The 26,425-nt window shown below is 42.9% G+C and overlaps 1 protein-coding gene across 1 annotated transcript; it reads left to right on the forward strand.

Moving 5' to 3' along the window:
- The first annotated feature begins 1,400 nt into the window (after positions 1–1,400).
- LOC136626507 (phospholipid scramblase family member 5-like) lies at positions 1,401–26,425 on the forward strand. Its single transcript, XM_066601575.1, has 5 exons — positions 1,401–1,443; positions 8,963–9,183; positions 16,036–16,197; positions 25,927–26,088; positions 26,372–26,425. The coding sequence occupies exons 1-5, from the start codon at positions 1,401–1,403 to the stop codon at positions 26,423–26,425; spliced, it is 642 nt and encodes a 213-aa protein (XP_066457672.1).

Consider the following 26,425-nt stretch of genomic DNA (forward strand, 5'->3'; position numbering starts at 1 on the left):
CAGATAGGTGCGATCTGCGATTTCTGTTCTATAATTTATCGGACGAGCGCATAAAAAGCACTCATGTGTCCGATAAAAAATTCGCCGGACGCATGCGCAAATCGCGCGAAAAACGCCCGTCTGACTAAGGCCTTAGTCAGACGGGCGTTTTTTCGCGCGATTTGCGGATCGCATGACGGATGAGCATCCGCAAATTGCGTGACCGATGCCCGAAAATCGCCCGAAAATCGGGCGGAGCTGTCCAGCGCATTGCATTCAATGGAGCCGGCAATACAGCCAGCTCCATTGAAAGCAATGCGCTGTGGGCGAGTGTGGGATGAATTGTCGGGAAGGGCTTAAATATATAAGCCCTTCCCTGCAATTCATCCAGAAAAGTGTTAAACTAAAAAATATATATATACTGACCTGCTCCCGGCAGCCAGAGTTCCGCGCAGCCGTCCTGCAGTGGGTGTGAAGGGGGTGTGAGTCAGACCTGCCCCCTGATTGGCTCAGCGCTGAGCCAATCAGGGGGCAGGTCTGACTCACACCCCCTTCACACCCACTGAATGGGTGTGAGTGAGACCTGCCTCTGATTGGCTCAGCGCTGAGCCAATCAGGGGGCAGGTCTGACTCACACCCCCTTCACACCCACTGCAGGACGGCCGTGCGGAACTCCGGCTGCCGGTAGCAGGTCAGTATATATATATTTTTTAGTTTAACACTTTTCTGGATGAATTGCAGGGAAGGGCTTGTATATTTAAGCCCTTCCCGACAATTCATCCCGCAATCGGCGGCAGCCCATTGATTTCAATGGAGTCGGCTGTATTGCCGGCTCCATTGAATTCAATGGGCAAACATCGTTCTTCTCTGCCACAGCTGTTCCAGCTGTGGCAGAGAAGAATGATTTGTCTTCTATATGTTCTCAATGGGGTCGGCGCTGCTGCCGCCGGCCCCATTGAGCGCATATAGAGAAGAAGGACCGTTGGGGTTCTTGAAGCCTAAAATCACTCCTAACACTCTCCCTATAGCAGCCCCGGCATCAACAGCACTTTCCCTCAGCTAAGTGAGAACGCATCTGTGGCGAGCCGCGGGCCAGCAGATTTTAATACTCGGGTGACACCTAATCTCGCCAGCCACTCACTGCAGGGGGGTGGTATAGGGCTTGAACGTTGCAGGGGGAAGTTGTAATGCCTTCCCTGTCTTTCTATTGGCCAGAAAAGCGCGCAAATTTCTCAGGGAAGAAAATGAAAGTAACTCGAACATCGCGTGGTACTCGTCACGAGTAACGAGCATCTCGAACACCCTAATACTCGAACGAGTATCAAGCTCGGACGAGTATGCTCGCTCATCTCTAGTACCAATACATTGAGGTATACATCATTAATATATTAAATTCACAACTGATTTTATATATTTTATAGATGCAGCACATAATTATTCACCAGGAGGTGGAACTCTTGGGAGGTAAGCAACGTAAATATTCTTTCATGTCAAATGGTACAAAAATAATCTTGAAAATTACAGAGGAGCCTTAAAATAATGGTAAAAGTCAGAAAACTTGGAATACAAATACTTGTTGGTAAATAGATACCCCAGACTAAATAAATATATAAAGGTATGTGCACCTATAATTTTCATTTTTAATGAGCTTAAGTCTAATAAAGAAATGTACATCATATTCTTGTGGTGAGGAGTATAAGCCCTGACAATCTAACAGAGTTTTTAAAGGGCTTTTCTGGAAATTATATTATCGATGACCTATTTTCAAGATCCCACCAAGACATGCTACATCTAATGTAACTCCTATGGAGGACCATAGATCTGAAACGTTGCTACATAACCAATGAGCGGTATCAATGACCACAAATTAATTCACCTAAGTGCAACTACAGATTGTGAGCCCCAATGGGGATAAAAACCAATATTAAAGGAGATGTCCCGCGCCGAAACGGGTTTTTTTTTTTTAAACCCCCCCCCCCGTTCGGCGCGAGACAACCCCGATGCAGGGGTTAAAAAAACCACCCGCACAGCGCTTACCTGAATCCCGGCGGTCCGGCGTCTTCATACTCACCTGCTGAAGATGGCCGCCGGGATCCTCTGTCTTCATGGACCGCAGGGCTTCTGTGCGGTCCATTGCCGATTCCAGCCTCCTGATTGGCTGGAATCGGCACGTGACGGGGCGGAGCTACACGGAGCTACACGGAGCCCCATAGAGAAGAGGAGAAGACCCGGACTGCGCAAGCGCGGCTAATTTGGCCATCGGAGGGCGAAAATTAGTCGGCACCATGGAGACGAGGACGCTAGCAACGGAGCAGGTAAGTATAAAACTTTTTATAACTTCTGTATGGCTCATAATTAATGCACAATGTACATTACAAAGTGCATTATTATGGCCATACAGAAGTGTATAGACCCACTTGCTGCCTCGGGACATCTCCTTTAATTGATGTAAAGTGCTGCGTAACATGCATGCAATGTGTAAATGCAGGTGATTGCTATTATTATTATTAACTAAAGTCTGGTTCGCTGTTCAATTTGTATTTCTCTCATATTACGCTGAATGCACATGGCTGAGTTGGATTCCGACTGCGAGATCTCGCAGCGGAATCAAACTCGGTGCCCCGGCAGTGACCCGCGTACCTGTTGTCTTCTCTCTCTGCTCTGCGAATGTGCCGGCTGTTGCGCCACTGCACATGCTCAGTGCAGAGAATGATTCGCAGTCGCGCTGGCAATGATGCGGAACCATGGCGACTCGCTGCCGGGTCAGACGGCTTCCATTGACTGCAGTGGAAGCTGTCTCTGCGAAGCTTGCACTAGAATAGAACATGCTGAGATTTTCCCCTTGCGAGCTGAAAATCGCAGTTGATTTCCGCTCATGGGCATGTAGAAGCATCTTGCACAGCATGTCTATGGGCAGTATTTGCCGCGGGATCTGGAGGAGAACGCTCGCTCCGGATCCTGCCGTGCAAATACGCCCGTGTTAGAGATGAGCGAACGTGTTCTTCCGAGCTTGATATTCGTGCGAATATTAGGGTGTTCGGTATGTTCGTTATCCGTAACGAACACCATGCGGTGTCCGGGTTACTTAAACTTTCTTCCCTGAGACGTTAGCGCTTTTTTTTGGCCAATATAAAGACAGGGAAGGCATTACAACTTCCCCCTGCAACGTTTAAGCCCTATACCACCCCCCTGCTGTGAGTGGCTGGGGAGATCAGGTGTCCGCCTGATATGAAAGTCTGCCCCTCCCGCGGTTCGCTATGGATGCATTCTATATGCGCTCAATGGGGCCAGCGGCAGCAGCGCTGACCCCATTGAGAACATATAGAAGACAAATCCTTCTTCTCTGGCACAGCTGTAACAGCTGTAGCAGAGAAGAACGATGTTTGCCCATTGAATTCAATGGAGCGGCAATACAGCATGTTCCACTGAATGCAATGGGCTGCCGGCGATCGCAGGATGAATGGTCGGAAAGGGGTTAAATATATAACCCCTTTCCTGCAATTCATCCAGAAATGTGTTACACTAAAAATATATACCGGCGTATAAGGCGACGGGGCGTATAAGACGACCCCCCAACTGTCACCTTATACGCCGGTAATACAGTGGAGCAAAGAATAAAAAGCATTACTTACGTTTTTAGATGATCTGCGGCGCTCCTGCAGGCTGTCACTCCCTCCTGGTCCACGGCAGAGTATTGCTTTCTCCACGAAAGACTTTAAATCCCTGCCTCCAGAAAGACACGTGCCTTCAGCCAATCACAGCCAATGACAATGATGTCATTGAATGGCTGTGATTGGCTGTGTTTCTGGAGGCGGGGATTTCAAGGCTTGAAATCCCCGCCTCCAGAAACACAGCCAATCACAGCCATTCAATGACATCATTGTCATTGGCTGTGATTGGCTGAAGGCACGTGTCTTTCTGGAGGCAGGGATTTAAAGCCTTTCATAGAGAAAGCAATACTCTGCCGTGGACCAGGAGGGAGTGACAGCCTGCAGGAGCGCCGCAGATCATCTAAAAACGTAAGTAATGCTTTTTATTCTTTGCTCCACTGTATTGCCGGCGTATAAGGTGACAGTTGGGGGGTCGTCTTATACGCCCCGTCGCCTTATACGCCGGTATATATTTTTAGTGTAACACATTTCTGGATGAATTGCAGGAAAGGGGTTATATATTTAACCCCTTTCCGACCATTCATCCTGCGATCGCGGGCAGCCCATTGCATTCAGTGGAACATGCTGTATTGCCGCTCCATTGAATTCAATGGGCAAACATCGTTCTTCTCTGCTACAGCTGTTACAGCTGTGCCAGAGGAGGACGATCTTTATGCTGACAGTGGGGGGGGGGGGGCACTCTTGCCGCTATTGTGGCTTAATAGTGGGACCTGTGAACTTGAGATGCAGCCCACCATGTAGCCCCTCGCCTGCCCTATCCGTCACTGTGTCATTCCCATCACTTTCTTGAATTGCCCAGATTTTCACACATGAAAACCTTAGCGAGCATCGGCGAAATACAAAAATGCTCTGGTCGCCCATTGACTTCAATGGGGTTCGTTGTTCGAAACGAACCCTCGAGCATCGCGGGAAGTTCGTTCCGAATAACGAACACCCGAACATTTTGGTGTTCGCTCATCTCTAGCCCGTGTGCATTGGGCCTTACAGTACCCTAATATAATATTCATAGGGGCCTCAAAGCAAAGTTTCAAATCTTGTTTAGAAAGTAAAATCCATTATGTGACATACATGCTCCAAATGTCTAGAGATACGTTAATCATGTAAAATGCATAATCATTATATGTGTACACAATCCACTCTCCCTCACATCCATTTTCATATACAGTTCCTTATAGTATTAAAATGACTTCAAGCTTGGCACCCCAGAGAAAGTTAAATTGACTTTAAATGAGAGCACTTTGGATCACTGCGCATCTCTGCATATCACAAAGCATTGGCACCGTTTACGTGGGCATTTTTATAATATTTCACTTTTGTCATAATGCTAGTTGTATTTACAGAAAAGTGCCACCAATTAGCTGGCAGACTTCAGGAAGGAATATGAAAGAGATAATGTACATGACGAGAGTGAGATTTAACAAAAGGGCATTTTGTCTAAGATTCAATTAAGACTTGTGTCTTAGTAGGAGACAAGTATTAAACAATGTAGCGGAAGGACCCCACAGGAGAACGGGCCCAGCTTGTAACTGACTCCACGCAGATAATCATGCCTACGGCTATACAAACTTTGATGCCTTCAGTTTTTTTCTTTACAAAGACTGGGTTATTTAATGGTTTCCTTGCACAAAAACAGAACCAGGTATTGAGGAGGTTGGTAAAAAAAAAATCAAGCTTGGTCGATCACTGTGGGATGCATATTTTGTATTTAATATAATATTCACTGATGGATTCTCCATGATAGGAACTGTGAAACATCCCTCAGGCTTTTCGTAATGCTCCACTCATCACTCACATTTGTTGTTTTTGCCTTAGCTACTTGTTTAGAATTTAAATATTGCTTAAAAAAATTAACCAATAGTGCCGAGCTAAATTACAAAATGATAGAGAAACAGCATGTCCTAAATCATAAGGGTAAAGCAATTACACTTCAGAATAAATTTCATAGATAGATGGATTTTCTTCAAAATTTAACGCATTGGCATCTATCACCAGGTTTATGTTGCCCTATCTAAGAGCAGCATATACTAGTGACGGAGACCATGATTTCAGCAATGCGTGACTTACTTTATTTGATTCAGTACTGTAGATTTCATAAAATCAGCTGCAGAGTGAATCCTTGTACTCATGAACAGCCAGTTAACCCGGCCTTCTCATTGCCGATTGACAGCTTTCTCCCTATATAATAAATAGGAAGAATAAGCGGCGGCTGCAGCTCTTGATTATTGAAGACTACAGGACGTATGCACAGAATGGAGAGGGTTACATGCTCATTTCCAACTGCAGCTGATAAAAGCTGATTTTATGAAAACTACTAACCTAAATGAAGTACACAACCTTTCACCGGAATAAATGTCTCTGTCACTAGATAGATAGAACAGCATACACCTGGTGTCAGATACCCTTCAAAATGTAATTGAAAAAGTAAAAGCATATAAATACTGTTCACCTAATGGAAATATAGAGGGAAAATAACACTGGTCAACAAATCCCCCCCCCCCCAAAAAAAAAAAAATTCTGTATCTGGTTTGGAAACAGGTTGATTTAACTTATTTTGGGGTGCTGAATTTAGTGGAAGAATCATATTCTATCTATCACGTCAAATTCCTGAGATACATAGCACTATTACATAGACAATAATACAGTATTGACAAATACTGTCTGGTTTTGAATACAAAAAAAAATAACCTTAAGAACTCAATAGTGTTTTTCTGGTAATGTATTTGTGAATGAAACTCAAAAAATACTGATATGGTGAGGTAAGAATGAGGAGAAGTGCTTCATGCAGATTACAGCAAACACTATAGGGCAGCAGTACAGATAGGCTCATGTCGGTAACCTTCCTGCTCAACTACATTGTTCTGCCCTCTAGTGACCATTTTTAGAACTTCATCCACTGTGTATTACATTCAAATAAAGAGTTTAGCTTAGTCACTGATTTAATTTTATATAAATAATTCACCAGAAAATGAGCACAAACACAAAAACCTTTTTAAAAAAAATGAAAAAATCTAAATTACATAAAAACCTTAAGTGATACATCATTTCTCATGGTAAATTCGGATTCTACAGCCAAAAATCCATAAGAAGTGATATATTGCACACCAGATGCAAAATGCTGTTGAGCAGTGTAATTAAATTATAAATTTAAGAATTACATTAAAATGTATTAAATCATTTGCTGATCTCATAATAAAGTCACTGATACAATCTACTTTTACTTCTGAATGGAGGGAATGACACATCCTATAATAATCTATATTGGTCATTTATAACATTTGCACTGGATATCCAAGAAGCATCACGTGTAAAAACAGTTCTTGGAACATTGTCCGTCAACAGAAAAGGAAACAATGAGGATAGTTTCATATATGCATACTACATATGTCCTAATTCTGCTTCGGAACTATAGTAGAACCATACTACTATGGCCATGTGTAAGGGGCATAAGTTAACCCAGTGAAGTTGGGTAAATACTATACTTGCTGCTAGAGTTCATTTAGAGGGATGAGGTAGAATGTTAATGCTCATTTAGGAAAGTGGCATAGACACTAATGTTTATGTAAGAAAGTGATAGAAATGCTAGGGTTTACTTTAGGAAAAACTTTAGTTAATGATGATTATGGCATAGCTGTTGAGGTACATGTAAGTTGTGCATATCTAGTATGCATCATGCAAGTGATTTATGTATGTGTTAATGTTTACTGAGGAAAAATGTGATGGTTATTGTTATGACTGTTGCTGATGATTGTGGGTGACTATGCAGTTAGGATATTGTAACAGTCTCTGTTGTGGCCCCTATGGACCTTGCATGTGTGGTCTAGATCCCAGTCACTGGAGCCATTGGAGATTGAACATCACTGGGTACCATTCTGGTGGGGGCATATGCGTGTAATAGATGAATGGTAGAGCACATATTGCCCTGCAGGGTGGTGCCCGTTTTGTTGTAAAAGGTGTGGCAAGGTATTAAAATTGTTGTTAGGGAGTGAGCAGCATGAAGGCAGTACAAGACTGCATGTGGCCTGAGTTTTGAGCCACAAGAGAAACCCTAGAAACCTGTTGTGAAAAGGTTGGGTGCAGCTTGAGTGCAAAAGCTGTGAAATTCCCTGGAGCCTCCTGGTCAGACCAAAAGGTTCCTGGTTAGTTGGACAACTGTAGCTGCGGGAGCTCTGGTCATGGACCCTCTGTAGTGCTGAGAGAGTAGAAGTGCCTAATTAAAACACTGTTGGTGCATACTTAGAGATCTATTGAGAGTGTCCACTGAGTAAACCTGAGGCCTCAGTCAGACGGGCGATTTTTCGCGCGATTTGCGCATGCGCATGTGTCCGGCGATTTTTTAAAACCATTGCTTTGCAATGGTATCGGACACATGAGCGCTTTTTATGCGCTCGTCCGATAAATTATAGAACAGAAATCGCAGATCGCACCTATCTGCGATCTACGATTCCTGTTCTCTTCTCTATATGCGCTCAATGGGGCCGGCGGCAGCAGCGCCGACCCCATTGAGAACATATACTAGACAAATCATTCTTCTCTGCCACAGCTGTAACAGCTGTGGCAGAGAAGAACGATGTTTGCCCATTGAATTCAATGGAACCGGCAATACAGCCGGCTCCATTGAAAGCAATGGGCTGCCGGACAGCGCTGGATGAATTGTCGGGAAGGGCTTAAATATATAAGCCCTTCCCTGCAATTCATCCAGAAATGTGTTAAAATAAAAAAAATATATATACTCACCTTGTCCCGGCAGCCGGAGTTCAGCGCGGCCGGCCTGCAGTGGGTGTGAAGGGGGTGTGACTCAAAGCTGCCCCTGATTGGCTCAGCGCTGAGCCAATCAGAGGCAGGTCTCACTCACACCCATTCATGAATTCGTGTGACCAAGGCCTGAGAAGTAACTACAAGACTTTGAATATATAGAGAGAATACTGCATATTCAAACAGACTAAGACTTGATTAGGCAAGTGCCGGCAAACTGATATAGTGTTGCCAAGATTCCAGAGTCTGTATTGTCAAGTATTATAGTTTGCATTGCCAAGTATTTTAAACAGTCCGCCGAATTAAAGTGTGCCAAGGTAAAATGACTGTACTCTAATTTAGCTACCAAGTATGGAATGCTATAGTTAACTGCAACTTCTGCTCTGTCTCTGAATCCACCTGCATGTGGGGGTCCTGCTCTATAATGAAGACTATTGCTTTGATCATACATAATACAGCAATGTAAATAATAGCAATCAGAGAGAATCCAGACCTTTCATGCCTTTGTCATTCACTTGATGTATGTGAGCTTCATATCTTGTCTGTTTTTGCTTCTCTAGGTTTTCTTGGAACTGAGAAGAGCAACAAGTATGAAATAAAAGACAACTTTGGACAAAGACTTTATTTTGCAAGAGAGGAAAATATCTACCTCAATAAAAACTTGTGTGGACCATTGCGGCCTTTTACCATGCACATTGCTAATAACGCTGGCCGGGAAGTAATCACAGTTATTAGACCCTTGAGGTGCATTACTTGCTGCTTTCCCTGCTACTTGCAAGAGGTTAGTGACTTTGTGTTGATCGCTTCTTATTATTACTGCTTTTTTGTGATGAGTTGTACATGTTTTCTGTTAAACATTTCTAAACTGTCATAGCCAGGATACAAATAGCTTCAATATATGTTTCATGTAAGGATAGTTCCTACATAATAGTGAAAGAAATTAGCGAATGTATTCATGACCTTTGATTCTAGCAAATTAGGCTTATCTAGATGTAAACAATGTAATGAGGAAAACCCGCAAAACCCACAGTGCACAGGATTATCACTATGACCATATTCCTATATAAAATGTGAATGTAAACTGAAAAAATGTGAACCATTAAGACGTTCCGACCCATGATGAAAATTTATGATGCACCATGAGATTATTCATGAGACTTCTTCACACGGCCATATATACGCAGCTGTTGAGGCGTGTCAAAAAATCCTGCAAAATTGCGACCATCCAAAGCATTGGATTCTATTGTAGTCATTCAGACTATATATATATAGTGTGTGTCAGTCTGTATATCTATATATAGTTTTTCAGATTTTCTCCTGCTCAGACTCTTTGTTCTGTCTGTATGTCGCAACAAGCACAGCAGGAAGCTATTCAGCCTGTCAGTACCATAGCTCTACATGACCGGCCTCAACATCTGCCAGTCTTAGAAGTACTGGGAATTGTTGGCATATATATCACGAGCACTTTCGTATTTAGAATAAAATATAAGAAGATCCAGCATAGATACTTATAGAGGAAGTATAGTGAAGGTTTATTTATTAATCGATTTTAAATGCACCTGTAATTCTGTAATGCCACTAACTATGATCCCTCTATCATTAGCCTTTGTAGTGTCGGCCACTTCGTTCAAGTCTATACACTGTGTAAGGCAGTACACAGAATGGCCTGCAGGGGGCTGTAAACAGCCCTTCTGTGTACTGAAAGGTGTGCTAATAAGCAGGGATAGCTGTGCAGGTGTGTCTGGAGGAGCTAAAATGTCCAGACATATTCAGTGAGGCAAAGCTACACTGGAGCAAAGCTGCGGCGGAAAGCCAGAGCAGCGCTGCTGCTGAAAGTCGCAGAGGCCCGCACAGAAATGTCACTCCCGGCACCTTTGCTCTGCTCTACGCATGCAACGGCGGGCCGGCAGCCGGCACATCACAGAGCTGGAGCTGCGGGAGAAGGTGAGAGCCACACTGGTCCCTGCAGGGGCGCGGGTTGGATCCCACTGCGAGAATTCTCGCAGGGGATCCGACCCGGCCGTCTGCAGGTGGCCATAGAGAGCTGGAGCTACTTCTGGAGAGGGCAGCTGAGAGGAGGCTGAAGGCGGGGAAGCACTGCTGCTGAAAGTCAGAGCCTGGAGTGAGCACATCTACACTAGTGGGCTTCTGCTGTTTGTTCACAATTGCTGCACGTTAGTAGTAAGTGAGAAAACTACCGTCTGGTAAGCGTCTTGACAGGCAAGCGTTTGTTTTCTTTATTGCACACAGCATATGTGCTCCCATTGGCTGTGGATTATCACTGGGTTTTCAGTTACAATGCTGAACTCAAGAAAATAAAGTTATCCGGACACTTACATGGACTGAGTGAGCCTCTATATTGCTGCCGATCCCCACCCCCCACAGAAACATTGCCACAACTATACCCCTGGAAGTATTCATAATGGGATCTAAGAAATTTGTTAACCTTTTAGGTATTTCACCGGAATTAAAGCAAAGTGGAGGCGAAAATTAAAAATTTTACTTTAGACAATTTTTCTGTAGCACAGTTGGAGTTAACAGAGGAACATAACTGAGTATTTATTACCCCGATTCTTCAATATTTAGAAAAATCATAAGTGCGGCCCTCGTGTACAATATGACTCAAACACAGGCTTCAGAAATGAAGAAGCACCTTGTAGATTTTGAGGCCTCATTTTTATTAGGACTTTCTCCATACACCATTTCGGGTTTGCGGGGGCCATGAGGTGCCATAAACCCCCCCCCATGAAGAGGCACCATTTTGGAAACTACACACCTGAAAGTATTCATTTAAGGGTTTTGTGATCACTTTGATCCTGGGAGGTGTCTCATGGAATCTGTTAATATTGGGCTAGAAATGTAAATGAAAAATTCTGCATTGTATGCGAATAGATTGATAGATTACATATATAGTGTACAGGACTGTACACTACATAATTGAATGTGGACTCTGAAGTAATATAATGCAAATGTCACTTAAAAAAAAAAGTCAATTGATTGTTGGTCAACCACACTTCACCTAGACAAGTTCAGTCTGCACTTGTAAGAATCAATGTAATGGAAAGTAAAGTCTACCTCAAAGTAAAGTAATGCTGATTGTATAGAAGAAGCTCAAAGACTCCTTTTCTCTAAAGAAATAAATGGTTTTCACTGTTCATTCTGCCTCCTTTAGTCCCTTTCCACCACCAAACATCCGCACTGAGGTACCACACTAGACTTCAGGGGAAAGAAACGTTTTATTTTTCTCATTTTTATTATTATTTTGTCCAACACAGACCTTGGTCTGTATACGGACTGCCGTCACGAACTGAGAATTAACACCTTATCCTGTCTGACTTTGTGGGTAGCACGCAAAAGACAATTTATTATTTTTCAGACTGCATACCTCCGTTTGTGTGAGAGAGAAGCAACTATGCCACCGTGATAACCACCATTTTATGCTGCTCACTCCCTCCTGTTTGGCTGGTTGCACATACATAGGTTCTGACATCGCAACATAACGCAAATTAGTATGATCACATTGCAGTTGGAGGTTGCTGAAGCCATGACTCGATCACAAAAAATCCAGTGGGATTGGTGTGTTGCTGATACGTCAACGTACAAACTGCAACATTGCCACTTGACCCATAGTAGTCCAGTCCGTCCAGTTGTTAAGGACCGTTACACATGACCGGTCACATTAACCTTTCAAGCCTTGGGTTCCAAATTAGTTTGTACCTTGATGCATCAGGGAGGCCAAAAACTATATGATTTATAGTAATTAGTTCCCACAGATACGTAGAGATGAGCCGCGGCAAGTATACAGCCCACTCTGCTTAAGGCGCGTACACTGAGCGTTTATTGACTGAGTATAGTTCTAATACAGGAAAGGAATACATCATTAGTCATGGGGTTAATCTTATTGGGTTAGAAAAACATCAAGAATTGTGCTTTGTTCAACAATCAGCGCAGTGAGAATAAATATGTGAAATGTCCTTCAAATGATTATTCCTCCCTTGTGAGTTTGGATGGTCGCAGCATCTTATTAGCACGATTCGTTCTTTTCCCAGAGCTCAGGGCGTGGGGGAGTCTCTTCTGATAACGATTTTTTCAGGCTTGGCTCTCGGAAGAATAAAAACAAATCATTAGACATTGCACCGAATATTCTGCTGTAAAGTTATTTCTGCTTGAATTATTGTTTCACTACGCACAAGCTTATTTACATCTTGTAATGCTCCATTTTGTATCTAGCGGCCATTTTGAGACAGATTCTTCCATTTTATGGACCTGTACCTTCTCAAACCCCCCTAGAAACTGTCTCAAAATAAACAATACCTTATAACTTCTACTGGGCGGGGTAAGGTTTGCTTTCCCTATCTCTAGTTTATGATCTATGCCCTACCTATCATTGTTGGTCAGCTGTCCAAGGGCTAATCCCTTCCCCGACAATTAATCCTAGCTAACTAAACGCGAAGACCTAATAGACACAGAAGGGATCTACAACACACATGCTACTCTATTCTAATGGCTGGGAGACTAGAGTGGTCACCCCTGTTTCTGCTGAGACAGATCCATAAGGGGACAAATCGCTTTGTTGTATTATAGGCATATAGCCATCGCCTGGGGCTTCTGCATCAACATACACGGGAGCAACAGGCACCATCTGATCTGTAAGCTTAGCACAGGAGCGTCTTATGCAGGGTACAATACAGACAGAAAGTAGCAGGAGTATGATAAGAGTAACCAGAATCCCTATTCCTATCTGCATTAAGAATTGTTTCCATTGTCAGGTCCATGCAAACCACTCATCCCAGGAGTTAGTTATCCCAGAATTACGCTTCAGCTCTTCTGACAATGTGGCCAATTTCTTTATTGCAATAGTCACTTTACCTGTGGAGCCTGTATTATCTGGAATATTCGTACAGCAAGTTTCACCAATCATTTTACAAACACCACCTTTCTCGGCTAGCATCATATCCAGAGCCACTCGGTTCCGGAAAGCCATGGTGGCCGTGGGGCCCAACTGATCAGCAAGCCCCTAAAGTGCATCTCTTGTATAGCTCACGAACCCCTGCTGGTTGTAATATATATACAAACATTCTTATTGATGGTTACTATTCCAAACAGGGACTCAAATCCGGCCCCAACCTGATCCCTGGCCTCAAACCCATCCGGCACCCCCCTTGGCACTCCGACCGCATCCATATATACACACATGTGGATCAAACCTGCCACCTGGTTTCAGATTGTGACGCTCGTCTGTAGGACCTGAGAGAGAAGCAGAGACCACAGAATGCGTTATTGACAATTCCTTGAAGAGACCTATGACAAAATTAACAAGAGAATCATTTCCCAAACTTGGCTACTGTGGCATGTATCCTCCGGAGAAAAAGAAAAACTAATGGAAGACACTCAATTCAAGATTTGCCCGTTTCCTTCATTGCCCATGGATCTACTTTCCCACTACTCCGTGGACGGTAGGGTGTGTGAAAAGCCTGGAATATACCCAAAGCAGACATGATGTATTGCATTATTTCACCTGTGACATTTGTACCTTTGTTTGACTCAATCACTTCTGGTACCCCATATCTGCGGATTACCTCATTCATGAGCTTCTGTACGGTTACCTGCTTATTTACTTTGGTAACAGGGTAGGTCTCCAACCTGAAAAGAAATCAACAACAAGCACATATTCATACTTCCCAACAAGTGGGAGCTGAATGTAGCCAATTTGCAATCCCTGAAATGGGTAGAGTGGTCTAGGCAAATGTTGTGTGGCAAATTGACTTCTGCCCTGTTGCTTACGGCAAAGATCATGCAAAATTGGACAAATAATGATGCAGCAGCTACAGAAAACCCAGGGGTCACCCGTCCTCGTTCAAGCGTCGACATCATTGCTGCTTTGATAGGTGTGTCTTTCTGTGCATCAGCTGGGCCATCATGGGGCACAGGGACCGTGCTGGGCAAGTGCTGTTGACTGTTTGCCATACACCGTCCCATTTCTGCTGCTCCCATATTTAGTCCATTTGTCTTTTTCTTTCTTGCTGGCTTGTAACTGTAAAGTCTTTAGCATATCAAAGTCCAAAGTTTTTATCAAAGTCCAAGTTCATATCAAAGTCCAAGGTTTAGTCAAAGTCCAAAGTTATTGTTAAATTCTTCTTTTCTTCTTTTCTTCCATGGCTTGAGGGCCGCTGCCTTTGCTTTGTGGTCTGTGATGGCGTTGCCTCTTGTCTCTCTGGTGCAGGAATTGGTGTGAGCTCTCTACTTTGTCAGGTAGAAGTAAGTAGGGCCTCCGTGAGACTCTGCACCGCTGCACCATTTTTAATTGGCTGTCCTGCTGAGGTAACAAGCTGTCTGGCCTTCCATGTTGGGCCGTAATCATGAGCTATGCCAAATGCATACCGGGAGTCAGTGTAAAAGGTTGCCATCTTACCTTCTACCACTCTACACGCCTCAGTGAGGGCCTTCAGTACCGCTTCTTGTCCTGAAACATGCGGAGGCATTCTGCTTTTAGGACATCTTGTTGTGTATATCCGATGTGGAGTCGTCCATCACCTTGGTACCATCTATAAAAAACAACTCAAAATATGCATTGTTAACAGGGGCTTCAGTAACCTCTTAAAACTTACATTTTCTTGTTGCATCACTACTAGACAATCATGCTGATATTCTATTTCAAAAAGATCAGAATCTTGTTGCAAACAATTTAAAAATAGCTGATCTGCAATACCTAGATCACCTATGCCTTCCCCTCCCCCCTGTGAACCAGGATACTCAATTGAAAGAAGAGTAGCCAGGTTCAAAAGAGCACATTGTAGCCGGAGCGGACATTTTGAGACAGATTCTTCCATTTTATGGACCTGTACCTTCTCACAGTGACACCTGAAACTCGTACTAGTAGATTTGGACATTGCAAATTTCTTCATTTATTTCATCATCAACATTCCTTCTATTCCCAAAAAGACTTTTAATCCAGCGAGTGCTCCATTCCAAAGGTGTAACTTGAAACTCTGTGGCATTACTAGCACACCTGTAGCAGGACTCCCATGCCGTTTGTAATGCTATTCTTCTCACATGGGCAGAGGGAAGTTTTAGGCCTTGTCAAGCTCCAGGGCTTGGTTAAAAGAACAGTCTCTGCACTCTCTATAGTTTCACTCCTGCTATTCTTTTTTTTCAGATGTCTTGAAACTTCCATTTATTTTTACATTGTCAGAAAGTTTCTTCTTACTATTTAAACAGCCATCACTAATCTGCCTTGTTCTTTGTACAAATATATATCTTATTTGAAGAATGAAATGAAAAAGTTCTTGAAATAAAAAAGTAAATATATGTACATATGGTATACAATAGCATGTACACAGCTACTTCGCTCGTTTCATTCAGATGCATGGAGCTTTAAGTAATGTATTTTTGTGCACAATTAAACACTTTACAACATTTGTGATGGTTTTTGACACACAGAGTGGAAATTACAGCTTTCTTTGTTTTATAATGGACATATTGCTGAAGAAAGATATTGCTGAGCGGTTTGCTTTGACAATCAGCTCTAAGTGACAGCCCCCTGGTAATGTCAAGGGTATTGAAAGTTACTGTTCTAGATGAATTTAGACATCATTCTGCAATATGGTTAATTGAACTTTTTTTTTCTTTTTAGCTTGAAGTACAAGCTCCTCCTGGGACAACTGTTGGCTTCATTGTCCAGAAATGGGATCCTCTTTTGCCAAAGTTCACAGTTCAAAATGAGAGTAAGGAAGATGTATTGAAGATTGTTGGTCCATATTTAACATTTCGTTGCTTAGGTGATGTCAATTTTGAGGTATGACTCACTAAATATTAATTTTTAGATCCTATTGTCAATATAATGCATAAAATTGGTGAAGATACATCATTCTCTTAGTGCTACTGCTACTATACAGCAACATTCCATTCCCACTGTGCACAATGCCCCATTGTCTTATTAGGACAACCCCTGACTATATGCCATAATAGGCATAATGAAGGCTCTCTTGCTCAGGACCCTTCTTCCCCCTTCTCTAGTTAGGTAGAATAGTGAGATATTCGAAAGAGCAGCTCCTACTCTACCGGACTCAGCCTAACCATCTGATACATGGCTGCCCATCAGAAGATCAACATAAAACGTCTGTAAATCTCATGTGCCATTTATAATACTGGTATCTTCTATTGCAACAGATGGGCCTTTGGGCCCCCTTAGGTACTCTTACCTTAGGGCTACATTTACGTCTATAACCTTTGTACTAGTAGCTACACACTTGACTTGAATAAGCACTATGCCTTAGTAGATTTCGCTTTCAAGAGCTAATGCTGGGAAAATGTGGGTTTTCCACAGCTTCCAGACCCACAATTGCTAGCAGGTCTCATTTACATGAGGGGTTTCAAGATGGGACAACCACTTTAACTTGTGTTCCATGTATGCAGTGTTTCTATAAAGTACAGTGGCTCAGTGGTGAGAACTGTTGACTTGTTGTGCTGTGGTCCAGGGCTCAAATCCAACCAAGGACAACATCTTCACAGAGTTTGTATGTTCTACCCATGTTTTTTCTTTCTTCCACATGGAAGTGTAGACTTTGCTAGATTCGACTGTGGTCCATGGTCACTGATTGGAGGCATGTGTGCTGGAGGAACTGTAGTGTAGCCAAGGGTGGTCACCAAGAAAGCATTCAGGGTGTGAAAAGTTGGAGGATGAGATGGACATATAGTCAAAGGATGGGGCAGAAGTCAGAAACAATAGTAGGACAACAGGTACCAAGCAACATCCAAGGAGTGAGGCATAAGTGCCATCCAAGTCAAGTTCAGCGTCAGGCTAAGGATCACTAATCAGGAACCAGAGCCATACAATGGAGGTACCTTAATCAATAGATGAGGTGGTGAGGTTGACATCACTTTTAGGCTCCCAGTCCTACCAAATGGAGAAATGCTTGTTTCTATGGCAACCAGATGGAACAAGCATTGTAGAAAAGGCAAGTCGTAGCCAGGACTATGAGAGTCACGGCCGCCAGCAGAAGGCATCGCTTGATCTGGAAATGCTAAATTACAACTTCTCTATGAACATACGAGTGTAAACAAACAAAAAACATCTATATAACCACAATTGTGGATCAAAGACCACATACAGTCACCTCTTCAATTTAACTATACAACATTTTTCTTTACCCAGAATTAGTGGCAAACTTAAACATATTTGGATCATATATCAGTGTGAATATTATACATGGTAAAGCTACAGGAATTGGTTGGCACATCCTTTCTGTGCCCATAGATGAAAAGGTAACTGCAGTGTCAAAGGAACAATTGTAGCGCTGTCACTATAAGTTAACCTTTCCACCATTTTCCTGTTAATAACCACTTCCAATGCAATCATATATTTTATTATCCACAATAAAGTGCAATGACCAGATTAGACTACACTCTGTGGGCTGCGTGCCCCATAGTGAGAATATTAATGTTGTTCTACCCATTACCTTGTATTTCTTCATTTGAGTCCAAGAGTATTAACTGGTTTATGGTTCACTGTACTATTATGTCTGAAGGAAATAATGGGGATGTAAAATGTAACGCAAACAACAGCATGGGTCCAGCGCATTTCTTGTCTATGATACTATTTTATTGCATTGAGCCGCTTACGCCTGATTTTAGCCTAAAGCAATCACTTATTGCTACTATCTATAAAGGGAGACCCAGCACTACACAGGTCACCTTAACTCCTTGTTTAAGTAAAGTTAGACTGATACACTTAATATTGATATGTAGTTCAGTTACACATTCTGCCAACAAACTATGTTAGAAAGTATTACTTTCTGCACTTGTATGCATTGCTGTCACGGCTGAAGTTTAATGTAAGTGCTCTATGTCCACGTGTCAGATTACGGATATGAGCAGTATTTAATGTGAATTGTCAAATGGTGTTAATTACAATCACAGTATTTTCTATAAGCTCCTCCAGCCTAAAGCCACTCTAGCACATAGACTTTTTACATTTTGAACGCCGCACTAATGGTGATACAACACTCCCATTGATTTTAATGGGACCTCTCAGACTTGCACTCCAACGTGACGTTTTCTAACGCCGCAATTTTCTAGCGCTATCTGCTCTATTTTGGACCACTTTTTAACACACCTCATCACTCATTAGAATGATAGGGTGCATTAAAAACGCTGAATGCAGTAATAAAAAATGCCAGTAAAATTGCGGCATTTTACCGACGCTGTGTGTGAGAATGGCTTTAAAACATTATGGTCAGATGCTTTTTTCTTCATTGAAATTACCAAAAAAGATTCCCTATTTTTAAAAGCTGCCCAGGAATTTACAGATAGCTGGCGAGTATTATTTAAGCATTTTTGGGCAAATTTACTATTAAGAATTTTTGGCACAATTTGTATCACATTTAGGATTGTTTTACACACAGCCTTTTTTGGAAAACATTTTTGCAGTTCTTGATAAAGCCAGAAGTGGATTAAAAAAGAGTGAGAACTCCGAATGAAAGGTCTGTACTAGAGATGAGCGAACGTGCTCGGTCACGCCCCTTTTTTGCCCGAATACCGCGATTTTCGAGTACTTCCGTACTCAGACGAAAAAATTCGGGGGGCGCCATGGGTGAGTGGGGGGTTGCAGCGGGGAGTGGGGGGGAGAGGGAGAGAGAGAGGGCTCCCCCCTGTTCCCCGCTGCTACCCCCCGCGCCGCCACGCCTCTCTCCGCCCCCCGGCGCCCCCCGAATCTTTTCACCCGAGTACTGAAGTACTCGAAAATGGCGGTGCTCAATCGAGTAATTACTCGAAACGAGTAAGTTCCTTCATCTCTAGTCTGTACTGCTCCTTCCCACTGGCTTTGGCGCAAAACACTGCATCAAAAACTGCAAGAATGTTTTCCAAAAAGTGCTATGTGTGAAGCCGGCCTTATGATGCGTTTTAGACATGTCAGGCCCTTTGTTTTTTGGCACGTCTGACAAAGGGGCGTGGCTTTGTGGAAAAAGGAACATGTGCCAAATTGCAGCATAACTTGCCCAAAAAAAGGTTGGTGCAATTTTTGTCATAAACTACACCAACTAAAAGATGGTATAAAGTTAAACTGGACAGTCTTAAAGTTCAACAGATTTATCATTCAGCAGAGCCACTCTTGTAGATCACGGGCATTTAAAGACTGTCCAGTCTACGGGCACTTGTACACAGGATGTGGTGGCACAGATGCCCGCTAGGTCGTCCCAGTGATGATCGTTCCTGTGCTTTTACACAGTTACACGCATCACTTAGTGAATGGGGTGAAGCGGGCAGGAGATTGTTTTCCCCCGCGCGCCTCCATTCACAGTAAACAGGCAGCTATTCAGAGATAATTGGCTGCCTGTTTACACGGGCCGATCATTGTTTCATTTTCATGCATGCATAATCTGCATGACGAATGATATGCATGCATTCCCATTGAATGCAGGAATCTGAACGATTTATCAGCCTGTGTAAAAGGACCCTAAGTTTGCACTACCTATTAAACAGTATTAGTAATGTGGCGGTTGACTCTACAGATAGACCAGGATGCAGCAATTGAGCATGCGAACACACGCTATGCAGTAACTGAGCGTGTGAATGAAGGACCCCTGGTTCAATGGGGTGGACGTAGCAGGGGCTTTCAGAGGTATTGGTGGAACAGGATAGGTGGTCAATAAGTGCCCTGCCTAAGGGTACTGGTTGGCGGCAAGCAACTGTTCCTTGGGTGACCCCTGTAAGAGAGCTGTTAGTGGATGGGTCACATAATATTGCCGATCACATGGCTAAAAGCAGGTACTTTCCATAAAAAGAACATAGCATTGTACACCATCTTGCTTCAATAAAGGTTTATTCTCCAACAACAAACTGGTATTACACACTACTCTTACCTAATCTCCTCGTAATGAGGGAGGAATTTATGCCTAGAAGTTTCATTACCAATAATGACTTTCATCTCACAAGGAGGGGCACCAAGTCAGCGAACAGTTTGGTGGTTAGGAACAGGACACTCCCATGTTAGTAGCCCCTGCAGATGTGTGTTACGCACTTACGGTTGGAGGTGCTGGCGAAGCTGTGATGTGCTGTGTTTAGACAAAGGATTATCATTAGAGATGAGCGAGTATACTTGCTAAGGGCAATTGCTCGATCGAGCATTGCCCTAAGTGAGTACCTGCCCTCTTGGGAGCAAAGATTCGGCTGCCGGCGGCGGGCGGGGAGTGGCGGGGGAGAGCGGGGAGGAACGGAGGGGAGATCTCTCTCTCCCTCTCTCCCCCCGTTCCCCCCTGCTGACTGCCGCAACTCACCTGTCACCCGCACCGGCAGCCGAAGCTTTTCTCCCAAGCGGGGAGATACTCGCTAAGGACAATGCTCGATCGAGTAATTGTCCTTAGCGAGTATACTCGCTCATCTCTAATTATCATTCAAATAATTGTTCAAACTAGCAAAACTGAACGACATCATTCAGTTTAAATGCAAGCCAATGACTGAACGTTGAACAAGAATCATGAGTTCAGTTTCAGCCAGAATAGAAGTTATCACAGACTCATGCACGTATCATTCAGTGTTTCACTTAACTGGAATTGAACAAGTACTGCATGATGCTCAACAATCTGGTGAGATTCTCGTTGTGTCTAAAAGGTACAATAATCCCACTGGGCTGTAAACAATCAGTTCTAGGTTGTCACAACCTAACACGAAGTTCAGTCTCTAAGCGGATCATGCTCATAGAACAGGGTTAATCAGCGCCTTGATCCATTCTGGAATAGGCCTGGGTACTACGTATCACTCCACTTCGTCCTGGGGTCTGATACAGAAAATCACAGAGATGAGGGACCTCTCAATTTGCTCTTTCCTCCTCCGAGGTTTCTCGTACTCTGCCATAATCACTTCCTCACGTAGGAGACTGCCAACACTAATGTGACCACAGCCAATCAGCATTAAAGCTAATGCAAAAGAAAAGACAAAACAGACACATATACGGTATGTTGCCACTATAGGTCACCATCGACCAGAGAATATACATCTATATATTGTAATCCAATTTAGGAAGTCATATAAAAGGAGCAACTGAATAACCAAATTATACCCCCATTATATAAACAGAGGCTAAGCAGTAACTGAGCATATGAACAGAAACAAATCTAGAAGACTTTGCCAAGGTCAGGGCAGGAGGCATAAACTTCATTATGGGTATGAGGCAAGCAGTCAGGACTGGCAGAGCAGGTGCTAAATGATAAACAGTTCGAGTCAGGGCAGGCAGCCGGCAGAGAGAGTATTCCCTATAAATGTAGCCGGGGTCAGGGATGGAGAATGCAGAGTAGTCAAGAGAAATTAGAATCAGGACCAAGAACTCAGAACAAATAACTGACACTTGTAACTAGAATCAGAAGACCTAAAGCCTAGACATCTTCCTTAGGGGGAAGGCCCTAGATATAGGCAGAGTTGGACAGAGGGGGGTAGATTTGCAGGATGTGTGCTAGACCTTTAAGACAGTGGGCGTATGTGCTCTGACTACTCTAAAGACATATTAAAAAGCACAGAATGTTGGACCTAAAAAACACATTCTGATAAATAATGATAATTCACTTTATAAAGGACCTGTCATCTCCAGCACGGCTGGCTGCATAGCTTTACAGCTGCAGCTCTGCTGACTCTGATGGTGTCTTCCTTTTGTTGATACCCCCGTTTCCTTATATGGCCTCTTAGATTTGGCTCCAGTGGCTGTGAATGTGTCAAATTGACGATCCCCACTGCGCACTGTCAATTGATGACATCAGCCTTGATTGACCGTCAGCAGTGGAACTTGCCCACTTGACACATTCAGTGTCAGGAGCCAAATGCAAGAAGAACCAATAGAAGAGAACAGGGTGAGTATGAGCAAAAGAAAGACATAGTTTCAGTCAGCATGGCCACAACTGCAAAGCTATGCAGCCGGCCTCGTTAGCATGAGAACATGACAGGTCCTCTTTAAGATGAGACAAAATTGGATGGTAACAAGTTCGCTTTAAGGAATGATCACACCCACGTGCTCTCACATAGGACTGAGTCTGGTTTTATAAGTGCTTAAGCCCCTTTAAATGAGTATACTGAATATAAAGCTTCCTCTGATTAATGTGACACATATATACTGTATATCTATTTCTGATAATGCCCGGAAACATTTACATACCGAAGCATTGTACTTCGTGTTTACTGCTCACTTAATTTAGACATATCATGTACCATTTATTACAATGGAATGTCTTCTAAAAAGGCCATCTAATCCTTTAGTATTACTGTCGAGTTGCAGCATATTAACACAGTATATTATGCTGTTACCTTCAGCAAAGGAAAATAGACAAATTATTTACCATTTATGCCTAGCCTTATTTTATGCCAATCTGTAGACCTAACAATTCCTATAAACTTACCATTGACAGGCAGGACTTTTCTTGAACCCTTCGTATACATTCACCAGCTCATGGTTTTGCATCTAATTATCTAACGGCTCTTTGTTTCTGAAGTTCTTTTTGTTGGCACCGAAGCCAGCATGCTTTGCAGGTGTAGTGAGGAAAATCTGAAACTAAAAGCAGCCTACAAGGCAAAGACGTCTGCTTTGAGCTTTGAAGATTTTACTAAAAAACACATTAAATATTCCCTTTCTGTGAGATTACGATATGATGAGCTCAGAGCTGCCAGTAATATGTTACCTTTAGGAAGGTTCTGGTATCCTGCCACAAAAAATAAGAGTGAAGGCTTTATTGTGCTGTGTGTGGTGCACTAGGAGAACAATCACAACCGCATTTTGACTGAACAGAAAGATAAGAATAAAGAATATTTCTGACCTAAAACTTAGCTGCTGAAAAACAAACCTACGGCTGGCTGCAGAATTCAAAGGCTTACCCAATGTGCGACTCACACAGCATCATGTACATGCCAAGGATATTTACAGTGCATCAAACAGGGAGTCATTGTATTATTTTGCTGACAACACCTTCAATGGAAATGTTGCCTATTCAAAGGCTAACCCAATGTGCGGCTCACACAGCATTATATTCCATACTACTGTAGACCACTTGCAGTTACCCACATTACTCACACACACTCAAGGGCCAATTTCATTGGATGCCGACTGAGTCCACACACCTGTTTGTCACAGGTTTATCACAGTTTGAGCATTATTTCAAAGCCACCCTCCAATCGACCAGGAACTAAAGAGGGGGTGAGAATATTACCTGTCACCCCTCATTTATGCTGATGTGCCACAGTCTTCCAATTTCCCAGGCCATTCTTTAGTCTTCCAAGAGGCCTGTGGCACTTCCCTGACTACCCAATGCACCAGTGTGACTTGTCTTGGACTATTGTGATTCAGTAGCGAGAGGAGGGCTGAGGCCATCTTGGAAACCGTCGTATCAGCAGTGCATAACCACAAATGCAGAATGGCAAGTTATATTACTCCCCTCTCTAGTCCCAGGACAAATTTTGTCTCCTGGAATAGTGGGCCGCTTTAAGGAGAACCACTCCAGTTTTGCAAAAACACTGGAAATCAATTGTGATTTTTTTGCTTACGGAGGTAAAATCGCAGCATGTTCCATTTCAGTGCGATTCCGCACGGGCGGCTTCCATTGAAGTCAATGGAAGCTGTCCAATCCGTGGCCCTTTGGCAATCATCATTGTGGAAAGGTCACAGAATCCGTGTCATCACCTAGCAACAGCATGAAATAATCTGTACTGTGCATGTGCGCTGGTGCACCGGCTGGCACATCCGCAATACAGATTATGAAGAATCCAGCCAGGTACACAGGGGTCACCGACCGGGCACAGGGTTGGATTCAGCTGCAGGATTCAGCATGTGGAATCCGACCCGCCGTGTGCATTGGGCCTTCCTCATCATTTTAAGATTTTATGGGGAAAGATGTTTAATACAATTTCTCAATATTAAACTACACAGTTGATATGACAAGCTCATTCTCAACGTTCATATAAGTGGTGAAGAAATGCTACACCTAAGAACTATGGCATCTGTTACCTGTGCAAAGTTCTATCAGAATAGCTGATAAAAGAAAAGCAGGAAAGGCGGCCGGCCACAAAGACAGAGTTCGGCAACTAAATACTGATTTTCAGCGAGCGGCAAGGAAAGACAAGGAAATGGACTGGAATGAGCGTTGCAAACAACTCGAACCAAAAGATATGAAAGGCCATATCTGAGGCCTATTCTCACAGGTCAAGATGGCCCAAAAACCTTTCATGGTACGCAACGGTACAATCAAAGGCAAAAATGGGAAGGAACTGAATGACTAACTGAGTATCAGCTGCACAGTTCTCCCTCCCCCTAATTGGCCCCCAGGCCTCTACAAACAGCCTTGCTATCCCACAAGTTGAGCAGGCCTGACCTACTTGTAGCTCACATACAGCACTTGGACCAGCAGTGTTCTCGAACATGGTATAGTGTACTCGAGCAGGCCTGAACATTTTTTCCTGCCAAGACATGTGACCTAGTCCCATTAGAGATCACAAATTACTGACCGCTCTCCCACGCAGCCATCTCATCTGGACCTTTAGGCTGACTTTGGAAATTGACAGCTTAGAAATGACCTAATAACTTCTATAGGAACAAATATATGAATGGACAATATAGAGAATTTTGTAGCGATGCCCATATTTATAGCCAAGATTATAAATCTACTACATTTAGAAGAAAGAAAGTTTCTACATCCTCATAGAATGAGGTTCTTTATTGTTAGAGCAGTGAAACTATGGAACTTGCATTCTGAAGAAGTAGTGATGGTAAGTTCCTTGAAAGAGTCTAAAAGAGTTTACTATTCATATTTAAGAACACCTCCCAGTGAGATGCAAAAATTGTTATTAAATATAATTCATTTCTCCTTTTCTGCCAATTAAAATATATATATATTTTCACCTTCTGTGTTTTTAGAACATCTTGGTGACAATATCGGACATTTTAGTTCTACGGTCTCTTCAACTGGAATTTTTCCTACCTTCACATAAAATCCAGGGAACGTACTGCATCACTAAAAGACTGTACAGTTTGCAAATGAGAATAGGGGGTCACAACCCCTGAGTTCAGGGGCACAGCCTATAAGAAGTACATCGATGCCTGAGAGGGTCCAAAAGTGTCTTTGGTATATAAAAAAACACTAATACTGTTTAAGTTTCATAGTAGGTGGGGAACCCTGTTATAGATTTACCGGGAGCCCAAGAGTTTCAAGTTACCCCTTTACCTGAAGAGGCTTTCATAATGACCATATTGGTTATCAACCAGCATATACCATGGAAACATAATATAAATTGAATATGAATTTTTACATTACAGAAGAAATTAACTCAAGGACTTATATTTACCAGTAATATCGTCATACTTCCATACTTTTGGCTACTTAGTATATACTGAATTGCGCATTTTATGTGCTCTTTTTGCTAATCAGTAAGTACGTAGGAGAGCTCTAGTTGTAGAACACTGACACAGTTACTGAATATCCTTGATGTGATTGAGAAGATGAAGGAAGAAATGCCTCTTGACAATATCTTTACTTTCTGTTTAATTATTCTGTAGGTGAAAACATTACAAGAAAAGTCAATGATTGGGAAGATTTCCAAATACTGGTCTGGATTTGTAAACGAGGTGTTCACTAATGCTGATAACTTTGGAATAGAGTTTCCAGCAGACCTTGACGTGAAGCTGAAAGCTGCTTTGATTGGCACCTGCTTTCTTATAGTAAGTACAGTAAATGCGTCTGTTATACATAGCAGAGCTGGATAATTAGCTGGGCTCCCATGGATATCTGTATTTAATTAAGCCTTCTGATCATGCTTTCAGAGTAATTCTTACAGTATCCCAGCTGACTGAGAGGGAGGGAAAGCCTAGGGGGTGAAAAGCATTACCTTATCCACAGTGGCACAGTGCTTAGCATTCTTACCTTGCGGTGCTGGAGCTTTTGCTTGCAATCCACACAGAGTATTATGTATATGAACCTTGTATATTCTCCTAATGTTTGCAGGGGTTTCCATCAAGGGTTCTGTTTTCCTCCCTCCGTTCAACCTCATACTGGTAG

The sequence above is a fragment of the Eleutherodactylus coqui genome, chromosome 1 (genome assembly GCF_035609145.1).
Source record: "Eleutherodactylus coqui strain aEleCoq1 chromosome 1, aEleCoq1.hap1, whole genome shotgun sequence".
In the NCBI taxonomy this organism is placed as follows: Eukaryota; Metazoa; Chordata; class Amphibia; order Anura; family Eleutherodactylidae; genus Eleutherodactylus; species Eleutherodactylus coqui.